This window comes from Lissotriton helveticus, chromosome 1_2 (genome assembly GCF_964261635.1).
Source record: "Lissotriton helveticus chromosome 1_2, aLisHel1.1, whole genome shotgun sequence".
Lineage (NCBI taxonomy): Eukaryota > Metazoa > Chordata > Amphibia > Caudata > Salamandridae > Lissotriton > Lissotriton helveticus.
In genome coordinates this window covers 289,061,078-289,074,366 of record NC_136058.1, presented here as the reverse complement: position 1 = coordinate 289,074,366, position 13,289 = coordinate 289,061,078, and the positions used below count along the sequence as shown (strand labels likewise).

General features: G+C 45.7%; 1 protein-coding gene across 4 annotated transcripts in view; it reads right to left on the bottom strand.

Annotated features, from left to right (window-relative positions):
• Window positions 1-13,289, bottom strand: part of BTBD19 (BTB domain containing 19) — a 1,311,048-nt gene that overhangs the window by 1,080,785 nt on the left and 216,974 nt on the right. For all 4 annotated transcript variants that reach the window (XM_078671753.1, XM_078671755.1, XM_078671754.1 and 1 more), the window contains exon 2: window positions 11,718-11,943. In XM_078671753.1, the coding sequence (XP_078527879.1) occupies window positions 11,718-11,943 (226 nt within the window). The remainder of the gene's footprint in view (window positions 1-11,717; window positions 11,944-13,289) is intronic.

Here is a 13,289-nt window from a genome sequence, read left to right as displayed (position 1 = left end):
CCTAACTAAACTTGCTTCAAGGATACTACCCGGTTGCTGCTGCAATGTGCACAGACTGCAATCACCAGCTTGGGCCCGCTCAGGTCACTGCATTGCACAGGAGCTACTCAACTTTTCTGAAGCACTTGTGGGACCGAGCAATGTCCATAATGACACACACCTTGCACTTAGCACTTTCAGTTTGTTTGCCTAAATACCATCACAATGTGGAATCCAACACTAGAACCACTGGGGCCATTTGGCTGCTGCTCCTGCCCCTGCGTTTCCTCACACTTACCACTGTGGCAAAAATAAATGAACGCATTACAGAAAGCGTCGACTCGCCTGACAACGTATTCTGGGGCTAACTTGTGTCTATCTTGAAGTGATCAACAATGAACACTTACTGGTGCTATTAGCACCGGATTAACATGGACACCCTGACCTTTCGACTTTATACCTTCTCCTTTGGAGCCTAGAGGCCAATTTTCACGTGTTATCCACCGCTCTCAATATCAATTTTTAAACATTGTCTTGATTTACATTGAGGACCCTAATTCTATTCTATTTAAGGTCTAACTAATAATTTTGGGGTTTCGGTGGCTCATTTCATGATATTAAAAAGTATTTTATGCTTTTTTTTTCTTTTTTAAATGAGAAATGCTTTGGTAAAGGTTTTAACTAACTGTACAATAAACTTAAACTAAACAATCTTAGCATTCCACTGGCTTTGTTTTCCCAGACTCTTCTTTCAATAAACCGTTCTTCGCCCATTAGGTCAATCAGGGCAAATGCTCAACTTTCTTTATCCAAGTAATGGTCAGAAGATATCCGCAGGATAAAACACTCTGTTCCAGACTGTCATTTTCCTTAGAAAAAGAAACACAGGGCTGTATCATGATTGGCTTTTCCAGTGCTTCACACAGTTCAGATAGAACAGACCAGAAGCAAGGTTTGCCTCTTTTTCCCTATAAGTTGCAAAAAACTCTGGAGCTCTCTTCAGGCAAAGTTAAACAACATCAACAAAGTTCCTGTGTCAAATTTTAGCTGTTTGGTGATTGAGAGAGGCCTGCCTTTAGTAAGTATACTACATCCCTGTACTCCATCACTATGTGCTCATGCTCCATTCTCCATTGGACCTGATGTGCGAGCTGAAACTTTGTGACTATTCAAGCCGCAGACACCATAAATATCGAGATCATCATTTGCCTACTTTTGTCACCTTGATTGTTTTCTGTCTGTATGTTATACTATTCACCGTTTTATCACACATTGAAGGGAGCACTTTCCCTTTAATGGCTCTTCCCTTTAAACTCGCTATTGTATGATTTTACCAATTAATAATACATTGATATTATGAATACATGCTGTTTAATAGAAGTTATCTCAGTGCCTAATAACAACTGATTTTGGTCTACGGATGAATATTACTGATTATACTTAGGCTTTCCTGTTTTAGATTTAAACCTATAATAGCTGATACAACCCCACCAGAAGGAAAATAGCCATCACCAGTGTAAACATATAAACACTGAAACAACACCTTCGCAACCACAAATTAAAGGACAGTCAAAGAAAGGAAAAGGTGAGTTAATGAGCCGTTTTTATATCTTCCTGAAGTAGACAATACAATATAACTTTGTTATACAAGGCAGCTGCAAGAAAGACTAGGCTAACATTATTCTGCTGGACTATTGTTGTTTAGGGATGTCACTAAACTATTGTTCATTCTTCCTTTTGCTTTTTTCAGTTTTGTGGCCTTAGGTCTAAAGATACAGGGTTTATAACCATGTTTTATGTCTTATTTAATTATTTTATAAACTGTAGAGAACAAGGAAATATCAAAATCATATTTGATGTTTTGGCTACGTTTGATTCTTTCACTGATTGGTAAAATGGCTGGTTTCAAAAGAATCTTTCCCAATATCTACCATCACATTTACCCACAGACAGAGAATGGGTGAAACCCTTTGATACATTAGCCCCCTTTTCTAGCGATTCAGTATTGATAGTTGGTGAATTGCCAAACACCCCAGGCTTTAAACATTCAATGCAAGGTGTAGTGACAGGTATATGTGAAAAGAGTGCTGTCACCAAGCATCTGGGTTAGTGGTGAAAACATGACACCAGACGTTTAGAAAACATGGAACGCAGTGTCACTTGGAATGCTGCTGCAAAAAGTTCTTACCAAGTTCAACGAAGACTGGAGTGATATTGTTTGTATTTGCAGTAATTCTGCTACGTATATATATATGAAAAAGTTGTGTAATTACCTGTCATATTCGATACCTTTATTTCCTATAAGAGATCCTTGCCACTTGCTAGAAGGCATACTGAAAACAACTTTACAATCTTCAAAGTTAATGAACAATGCTATTGACTTTGTAGTCCATTCTGGCGCACTGTTTCGTTAAGCGAGGGAACTAAAACGCTAATATTTCTCATTTAGTGCTTTGTGTGGCATCAAAGAAAGAGTCATCCCAAATGTATCATTTAGCCCGCAGTTCTCAGTCCTAGAGGTTGTGAATGCTATATTATCTGTGGCGACCGTTTACAGAATTTTTGCTTAGTGATGAGGCCAAAGGCAAGAAATGTGATGATAGTGATGTGAAAAAAAGTACACTCTACTGCATTCTTAGATTTTTACAGGAAAACATGACTGCTGTAGTAGACATAATCAAAAAACTAAAGTCTGAAAACACCCTTGTCTACTAAGCATAATTGGTGTAGATGTTAAACATGTCCTTGAGAGTAGGCTGGGTGATACTTTTAGTGACATTGGCACTGCAACATGTTCCATGTTAGAATTTTTGCCACTTGGTAAGTACAGAAATGTTGAGGAGTAATTCAGGAAATATTATTTCACAGTGCATGAGAAATGGCTTGCAATTATGCATAGAAATGTCCCTTCATCAACCATGGCATTTGAAGTCAATGAAACCTCACTGAGGTACTCTGACAAGTTCTAGATCCCTTCCGTAAAAGGGAATTTTCTCCGGACTTTGAAAAGTTCTGCTTCATTTTGTGACCGATTCAATAACTGAGGGCATATGTGCCCAGTTCAATGCATATGTTGCAAAACCTGAGAATCACAGAGAATCCAGAGAATCACAACCTTCAGGAGAATCAGTATTGGCAGGGACAGTCATGTCAGTGGCCAGAGTTAGCAAACTGTGTACTGGCTATTTTGTTGTTGCCCTTCTCAAGTTCCAATTTGAGAGGGCCTTATCATAGACAAACATTTACATGGGAAGGAAAGAGCAAGCGCACACAACCAAGAAGTTGTAGTTGAAGTTGAAAGTATTTGTAAAGCGCACTGTGGCCGAGCGGCTTCCTGGCACTGGGGGATTGACAGTGACAGATGGTAGGGCACCAGGGAATTACTGGGTTGAGAAGGCTTGGGCAAACAGATGGGTTTTGAGTGCTTTACGGAAATGCAAATAAACGGTGATGGACCTGATAGTAAGTGGGAGACTATTCCAGAAGCGGGGGGCAAGAGTAGAGAACCTGGTGCCACCAACTCTGGACTTGCGGAAACAGGGAACACTGAAGAGTGCCTGGCTGGAGGAGCGGAGATTGCGACAGGGGTGGTAGTGGGTGATCATGGAACTGATGAAGATGGGAGCAGTGCGGGCACGGGCCATAAAGACTAGACATCCGATCTTGAAGAGATTTCTCTGCAAGATGGGAAGCCAATGGAGGGACTTGAGAAGGGGGGTGATATGGTGGGACTTAGGAAGCCAATGGATAAGGCGGGCGGCCTGGTTCTGGATGGTCTGAAGGCGCCGCAGCTCGTAGGCAGGAATGCCCACGTAAAAGCAGTTCCCGTAGTCCAACCGTGAAAGAATCATAGCAAAAACAATTATTTTAAGGGCATCAGAAGAAAAACAAGCATTTACAATGCAACGGTTTCGCCTTTGGAAAAGTTTGAGCTATTGGCATTGTGAATGACAAACTTTTTATTTATGTGTTGGTTTTGAAAACAGATAAATAAATGGCATTGTCATTTACAATGGCAATAGCTTAATCTCTCGCAAATGCAATTTGTATTGCAACTATTATAGTTAGCATTTTGCACTACGATGAAAACTGGCTAGAAATAGATACAAAAAACAAGTCTTAGCTAGGAGGTAATACTCACCAGACAGAGACACCCGGCAAAAATGACTTCACTTAAACTATCATATGTACAGCACTAAACATTGCACATCCTTCATTGAATAACTGTTTGTTTACTGCACTAAAGATTGAAGATTACTCGTGTTATTTCTATAGTGCTCACATGCTTCAGAGCAAAGAGGACTTTAGGAAAAACACTTGTAAACAAATAATCATCGTGGGGGGAATTATACTCAGGCATTGTAGAATTACAGTTCGTTTTGGAGCATGTAAATGCTATAGACGGGAAATGGTTAAAGGTGCTGGTTCAGAATTTGTAGCTGTGGTTCTGTGCATTTGCAACGGGTGCATTTAGTCGCAAAGTTTCAAAGTAGAAGACATGGAATTCATTCCTAGCCTAATAAACTGATCAAATTGTGTGATCCGGTGTAAATCATGTTTTGCCACTATGCCCTATTTCACTTTCGAGTTTGTGTTCGGCAGGAAAAAAAGTTTTTTTTAAAGGGGCCGGAGTGTGACACTAACTGCCCTAAAACATGCTTTTCTTGGTGTGATTATGAACAGATTTGCTACATAAAGCCTGACTTACACCACTAGCTATCGGAAAACTTTACCCTTTCAGCCTCCCTTCCCTCTTCTTTCAACTGTCTCCACTCTCCATGCCCCTTCGATTCATGGCCTCGTGCGGAGCTTCTCACCAGGGACCTGTAGGTACAGCGCCCTGAAGGCACACAGCTAGATCCCGTCGAATGTGACTACAACATGTGCCGAAATGCACTAGCGAAAGGAGGGAGGGGGGGGAGAGAGGCTGGGTGAAATGAGAGGACACACGAAGAGCACACGTGGGAATCCGGTCTCCTGCACCAGGCAAAGCTGCAGAGGAGGCCGGAGGAAGGGGGATATGGCTGCAGGTGTGGGTGCACTGGAAGGAAGGTGTGTGTATGTGGGGAAGGGGGGGGAGAGTGATTACAGACCGCCCACCCCAAAATGTTGCCCTTAGAACAGAGGATTAATGTGACCACAAGAGGGGCAGCGGCAGGAACGAGAGCACCGATAGGGGGCGGGAGATCACTAGAGGGGTCTGAGGGGATGTGACCCGACTATCACAAAAGGTAAAGAGCACAGAGAGTCAGGGAGGGGGTGCATGGTGCAAGGAGGGGGCAGGAGAGAGAGAGCTGGCTGCAGGGACCAGCGTGCGGCTCCTGCACCTTAGAGAGTCAGATGACCCGTGGGTAGCGGCCCTTTTTATAAGATCCCAAGTAAGCCTCTCTTGGAGACCCAGGGACCACATATTTGAGCTCCTAAAGCCCCCACTCATAAAGATCTTAAGAACCACTCAGAGAGCTCAAAGGCCCACTCCTTAACAACCCTAGGATCCACTCTCACAGATCCCATGCTATGTGCACGCTGTAGAACGGCCCAAGAACTGATGCTCAGAGCTCCCTTGTGCCCTTCTGTAGAAGAGCATAAGGACCACTCAGGGGTGCTTATCTCTCACAACACTGGTGCGCAACAGTCAAACTCCTCAGTTGTCCCCTTCGCACGAGGCAGTGTACTTCACGACCTTCGTCCTCTTTAGGCTCTTTGGCTAATCTACTCACGCATAGATATGGAAAACGTAAATCTGCTGTTTAAAAAAAATCACACACGGCGCTGTTGCTTCGTGACACAGCAGTTTTCCCCCTCTACAAGAGTACAGCACAACGGGCGGGACTAAACAACGTGTGGATTTAAACAGATGTTCTAGGCAGGTTGTTGTGCACTAAATTCATTCTTCCGTCGTAAACATTGTTTTGGGTTTTCTAAGGTAGTTTTCTCTTTTAAACAATCGCATACAATCTCCAAGCCATATTTCTGGGTAGATTAAAGAAGCGTCGGTACCGTGGTAACGCATTTACCTTGACTATCTCTTTCCCAATTACAGAGACACTGTGAGACTAGCAGACGTGCCTGTTGAAATAAACATTGCTTTCAATACCCAGAGCGTGGAATTATTTTCGATGGAAGGCATTTGAAATACTCCACCAGGAAAATCGAAATCGGTTCACTAGTGTATACATTAAAACAAAATACGTACATATTTGCAAAATAATTACTGTGTCGCCCACGCTACGTTCGGTTTAGTAGCGACGCAACAAAATTTCCTTTAACAGGTCTCGGTGTGGCTTTCTCCTCTTTCTAGTAAATAGACGTCCGTCCTCGCCTCAAACCAGGCATGCGCTGCTCGACCGCCGCACCCAGCATGACCGAGCGCAAAACAGAAGCAGGAAAATATAAAAAAAACAAGCAACGGAGAGTGAAAGGGGAGGGGGGGCGGGAACGAGCACACGGGGAGGGGGCGGAACGGACACACGGACAGCGGGAGGGGGGGCGGGAAGGCAAGAATAAAAAAACCACTCACCTGGACTTCTTCCGCCGGCCGTGGTCGGCATGGAATGACGGAATACAAACGAATAAAAAAAAAACAGAAACTCCGCCCACCGCCGCGATGACGATATCGCAGAGGTGGAGAGCGAAAAAATCGCGGGAACGCCCCCGAATCTGGTCCGGCCTTGACGGACAGATCTCTGTTCCAATGGCTAGCCTCCATTTATGGAGCTAGCCAATGGAACAGAGGGCGGATTCAAGTGTCCCTTACTGAAGACTACAGATTTCTCATGGGGGCAGAGCTAAAGCTCCGTGCCCCAGGCGAAACCTAAAATCGGGAGATCTTACGGATAATCCTAAGGGACAGAAAGCAGGATGATACAACAGAGATAACCTGGGGAGGCATGGAGAGGTCCTGGCTGATTTTGATGCCCAGGGTTCTGACTGATACAGAGGGAAGCGGAGGGGGGCCAAAGGTGGAAGGCCAAAAGGCAGAAGTCCAAGGGCTGATGGCACCGCCAGTCAGGACTAACTCCGTTGTGTCCGGGTTAAGCTTGAGGTGGTTTTGATTCATCCAATCAGAAATAAAAATAAATGTGGATTGGAATTTAAGAAGAGAATCAGGAGCAGGGGAGAGATCAAAAACAAGCTGAAGGTCTTCAGCGTAGTTGTACACGGAGACCTCCATGTTATGCAGAGAATTAATAAGGGGATAGATGTAAAGATTAAAAAGAAGAGGGGAAAGGGAGGAACCTTGGGGGACCCCGCAAGGCACCGAACGGGGAGGGGCAGAGAAGCCGGAGAGACAAACGGCCTGCGTCCTGCCTTGGAGAAATGAGGAGAGCCAGGAAAAGGCGGTGCCCTGGAAGCCCGCTGCCCTGACACGGCCGAGGAGGATGGAATGGTCGACCGTGTCAAAAGCAGCGGACAAGTCAAGGAGCACCAAGGCTTGAGGAGAATTGGAATCCGCCTTGCTCTTCAGCTCATCAAGAACAGAAAGGACCACAGATTCGGTCGAGTGGACCGGGCGGAAGCCCGCTTGATGAGAGGCCAAGAGATGGTTGTCCTCTATATAGGCCGACAGGCACAAAGTGATGTGGCTCTCAAAGATCTTGCTTAGGTAAGGGAGCAGGGAGATGGGCCTAACCAAAGACTAACTAAAGAAGTATTGTATTGTGTGGTACGATAGGTTTTCCTTGTAAAAATGTATTTGGACCTCATTTACCCTGTATGTACACTGTCTATACACATGCACTGTCAGTGCAGAAAGCAAGCAATAATAAAAGCAAAACATTCCAAAAACATTGGAAAAACACTGTTTCTGTTGTTTTTAATGGCGCAAAAATGTGTAACCACTGATAACCACAGTTTTTGTAGGTATTGCTACTCTGTAAATGGCATGGATATTTTGTAAATGGCATGGATGCACAGTAACCGGCAAAACCACACTGTACGTGGCACGGTTCTAACGTCTCACATATGACTGTTCATTGACAAACCATGGTTACTACTGTCCCTTCCATAACCACTGGGATATTTCAGGAATGTAAACATTGACACACAGACAATGTTCGCACAGTCATCCTAGCATCTCACGCATGTGTGGCATCCTCAGGCTGTTCAACAAAGAGCAGACACTCCTTCAGTGACTCCAAAAGGGGACATCCCTCTTGAGTACCTGTTCTCAGCAGGTCCATGTTTAGCTAAAAGCCCCCCAACCCCCATTACTGCTTACCACTCACAGACACAGGGACTTGCTTTAAGTAGTGTGATAGCTCAGCAAGTTAAGAGCTCTCTTAAGGTATGCAACCCATAGGCTGCAGGTTCAAATCCTAGGAGGGGAACTCAGCCTTTCATCCTTACAAGGTCAATAAACTGTGTTGGAATAATAACTCCAGTTGTTTTCAGTGCTACGAAACAGAAAAACTTAATTATCAAGCGCTTATATATATTATTATGATAGAGCCCTCTGGAGCGCCACCGTTTGGTTCTGCCACCTCTTGGTGATCCAGGAGACTGTCTCCCCTTCAGGGAGTGGAATCTGAGGAAATGCAACTGAGTGTTCTTCTGGGTCAAACTCTGATCCCTGTGCTTGAACCACAGTTGTGCCACAACACTCAAATTCCAGACAGGCACAGACTCTAGATGGAGCCATTTTATAACTCATAACGTGTCTTTGCGACACACTCAGATTTATTTTTAATCTCTCCATTCTCGTTACCAAAAAAGTAATCTTGGGACCTCTATTTTATCTTAGTCCGTTTTCTATGTTGGTGGACACTGTCATTTGAGTCCTTCTGTCGCTTAAGTCCACTTCCACATTCAAGTCCTATGTAGGAGAGTAGGATCTGCTTCCTATGGTCACCCCCACTTTTTGCTGTAATTCTCTGGCTTTTCGACTTTAGTGTGGCAGTGGGCCTGCTAATCGGACCCACAGCCCAGCTGTTCTCTCTCTAAATTGATACCATGTACTTTAGGTACATACCAGATTGGGTATTGGATCACCTTTGTGAGCCCCTGTATAGTGTACCATAGGTACCCAGGGCATAGGTGCATCCAAGGCCTACCAGAGGCTGCAGCATGTATTATGCCACCCCTGGCTGGCCCTCCAAACGGACACCACAGGTCTGTTCACACAGCCTGTGTAAGGTGGTGTAATCACCCCTTACTTAGATATAGTATAGCTATATATACCTATATATATATATATAGACATATATGCACCTATAAGTCACTCCTATGGTAGGCCTCGACAATCCTGGAGGCAGAGTGCTTGGTTTTATGTGAGAGGGTGCCCTAGCATGAGATGAGCCCCTCTGCAGCTTTCGGAACCATCTCCTTATAGCTGGGCTATGATATAGCCATACCATATACTAAGTGCATTATAATCCTCGAGGTTAATGCTAACTTTGGCTTGGCTTTATCAAAACATGTCGTGTAAGGAGTCAAACACTTTGGAATACTAACCCCACCCCCGCCAATCCTGGCGGCGGGGGTAGCATTCAACCCTTCTAGAGGGAGAAGACATGTAGTTACTGCTTTACCCGGTTAAAGTTAAACAGAGCCTCAGCATCACAAAATGGATGCTGCTGCCACAGACACGAGTCTGACCTCCTGTTGCTGGGGGAAACTCCAGCAAGGGCGGCCTGGACAATAGGTTTCCTGTCCAGGGAGGTGCCAGCACCTCCCCAGACAGGGGTTTTGTGTATTGGGGCAGGGAGGGCTGCATTCAGTGAATGCATCTAGACACTGCCTGGGGCACACAAGGTGCTCCATGCATAGCCCAGTTCAAACCAGTTGCTGGGGCACTCCAGCCCCAGCTCTGGTGCGAAACTGGACAAAGGGAAAGGGGTGTAACCACCCCCTTCTCAGGTCCACCCATAGGAGGGACCTAGTCAGGTAATCCAGCCCCCATCCTTAGAATAAGTATAGGAGCTGTGTTCCCAGGACTTCAGATTATCTTGGAACAAAACTTTGATACAGAACTCTTGGACCTTCGACATTCTATTCTGACTAGAAGACGGTAGATATCTCCCTTGGGGTCAAGGAGCAACCACCCGGTGCAAACAGGCACCACCAGAAACTTGCCGGTCTGCTTTGTCGACGCTCCCGCCGGAACCCGGAGACTCAGCGACACAGGAACTGGACTCTCAGACTTCTCTGACTCCGACCCACATCCACAGAAAAGCTGAGACCCGTGGCGGACACGAGAGACGTGGGACCGGATACCCTGGACATCCTGCATTTTGCTAACTGCTCGACTCCCGAGGTACCCTCGCAGTTGTACATTGGGGTACGAGAAGCCCCAGACCCGAGCACCATTTGCACCGAAGCTCAGCCCTCCACACTCCACGAGTGCGTGGGGCCTGCTCGACGTGTCTTCCCGGTTTCTAGTCCGTTGGCTAGTGAGCCCCCTGAAGACTTTTCTTTTGAACTGAACTGCTTTCCTGGTTGCTCCAGGCTTGCTCCAGCTTCCCTCTAAAGGAGAAGCGCCACAGACCTTGCTGGTCTGCAACATAGCCAATCTCGACATCCTGCGTGGATTGGGTTTGCCAAGGCTTGTTGGGTCCAATCCGGATACAGACACTGCTGTCAATTAGATTCATCGTGGGACAGCTTGAATCCAGCGCCTGGTCATCGTCGATGCCTCCTGGACCTCGTTCCTGAAGAGACAAACTCACCTCTTTCACCTGAGATCATCGCGACATCGCCTGGTTCCTTCCTGGTACCTTCCTGGTCACTGGCTAGTGACCCAGACTCTGTCCCCTCTGCTTTCAGGTTCTTCAGATCTTTGATCCACCCTTGGATCCACCCAGACACTTTTCCTCTGGTTGCCTGCAGCACTTCTTTGCAGATCTCCATAGAAAACGACGACAAACCCCGACACCAAAAGGCACCTATGCACCCGGCTTCCCTGGGTGAGGTAACACGAGTACTCCGGTGCTCCCGTGGGTCTTGACTCTCGAAGTGTCCTAGTCTAAAGGGGTTTTGTCGTAGTCCATCCGGAAGTGCCCTTAAACAGTAACTTCGTAACTTCTTTGTTTCCCATTATAAGTCAATGGTAACTCGCGACTGTATTTAGACACTGCATGCGTATCCTGTGGGCCGCCTACTTCCTAACCTTTGGTTGTTTAGTGTAGCCCCAGCGATTCCCCAGGCCCTAGGCCTACTCTCTATTTCAGACGTGGTTCTTATACCACTTTCTTAGTATATTGTTCGTGAGGCCCCTAGGGCAATACTGTATATTGTGCAACTTATCGTATGATAATTGAGTAACTTGTGATGTACTTTGACCTCTGACCTCATAAAGAGTGCAGAGGGGTTGTGTTAGAAATAAATACATATATATTTGATATATACCTTGTGTGGTGTCCTTTCATGTGGTATTCAAGGGATTACAATTGGTAAAACAACTGGCTTCACATGCTCTCTGACGTCTTAGCTTATTGACTGCTGGTCCATGCTACCACTAGGATAGCTTTCTATAAGGTTGACTTTACAACCACCATCAATAAGGGTTGGTTAGACTGGTGCAAGGTGCCCACTAAAACTAGTGGACATCATATGCCAGGCTAACTTCTCACATCCTACCTCTGAAATATGTTCTGGTTTTCGGTTTTAAAAATCTGGTCACCCAATTTAGAGCAAATCTACTTTTAGCCAATTGCTCACACATACAGCGATTACAAACTTTCAACGAAAAAATTGAAAACATTTATTTGATATGAAATATATGGTGTTACGACACTTACGATGCAGCTGTGCAGGGTCACACAGTTTGTGTACAGGAACTCCATCACCGCCAGGAATACCTCAGGTTGCACATCGCTGAGAACAATGGGCTGTCCCTGCTGAGAGGAGTCCGCCAACAATGGCTGCTCCAGGAACATCTCATGGAAGACGCGACAGCGACATGCAAGGACGCAACGGTGACCGTAGAGTTCACGCCTCTCTTTTCCTACAATAAACGTCACATCACTGGACAAGCAGGAGGAAGGAGAAGGAAAGGCATTAGAGAACAAGACTAAAAAAAACTGCATCGACAACTGACAACAGGATTTCAGCTTGATAAGATTCTCTCTTTATGACAGTTTCCTGCTATTAACTTTTATCCAAAATTGTTGCTAGGATCGCAGTCCTTCTACAATGATCCCTTCCGTTCTACCACTATTTCTGCTCTTCAAACCTGCACTTCAATCAAGATTCCAACTCTTCAATCAGGATTCCCACCTTCAATCAGGATTTCAGGATTCCCACCCGTCAGTCAGTATTGTCGCCCTTCATTCCGAATTCCCGCCCTTCAATCCAAATTCCCGCCCTTCAATCCAGATTCCCGTCCTTCAATCCAGATTCCCCCCTTCAATCCAGATTCCCGCCCTTCAATCCAGATTCCCCCCTTCAATCCAGATTCCCGCCCTTCAATCCAGATTCCCGCCCTTCAATCCAGATTCCCGCTCTTCAATCCAGATTCCCCCTTCAATCCAGATTCCTGCCCTTCAATCCAGATTCCCGCCCTTCAATCCAGATTCCCGCCCTTCAATTCAGATTCCCGCCATTCAATCCAGATTTCCCCCCTTCAATCCAGATTCCCGACCTTCAATCCAGATTCCCGACCTTCAATCCAGATTCCCGACCTTCAATCCAGATTCCCGCCCTTCAATCCAGATACCCGCCCTTCAATCCAGATTCCCGCCCTTCAATTCAGATTCCCGCCCTTCAATCCAGATTCCCGCCCTTCAATCCAGATTTCCCCCTTCAATCCAGATTCCCCCTTCAATCCAGATTCCACCCTTCAATCCAGATTCCCCCCTTCAATCTAGATTCCCCCCTTCAATCCAGATTCCCCCCTTCAATCCAAATTCCCCATCAATCCAGATTCCCGCCCTTCAATTCAGATTCCCGCCCTTCAATCCAGATTCCCGCCCTTCAATCCAGATTTCCCCCTTCAATCCAGATTTTCCCCTTCAATCCAGATTCCCCCCTTCAATCCAGATTCCCCCCTTCAATCCAGATTCCCCCCTTCAATCTAGATTCCCCCCTTCAATCCAAATTCCCCCCTTCAATCCAAATTCCCCCTTCAATTCAGAGTCCCACCCTTCAATTCAGGGTCCCACCCTTCAATCCAGATTTCCACCCTTCAATCATGATTCCCACCCTTCAATCATGAGCACCAGTTGTGTTACTGTGCGTAATTATCATTTTTTTATTTTACATGAGGACACATTCATTTTTGTTAGGCACAGGGAGATTAAGTGATTTGCCCAGAATCACAGGATTTTGAGCGTCGTTGCCGAGTCTCGAACCCGGTTCTCCAGATTTGAGGT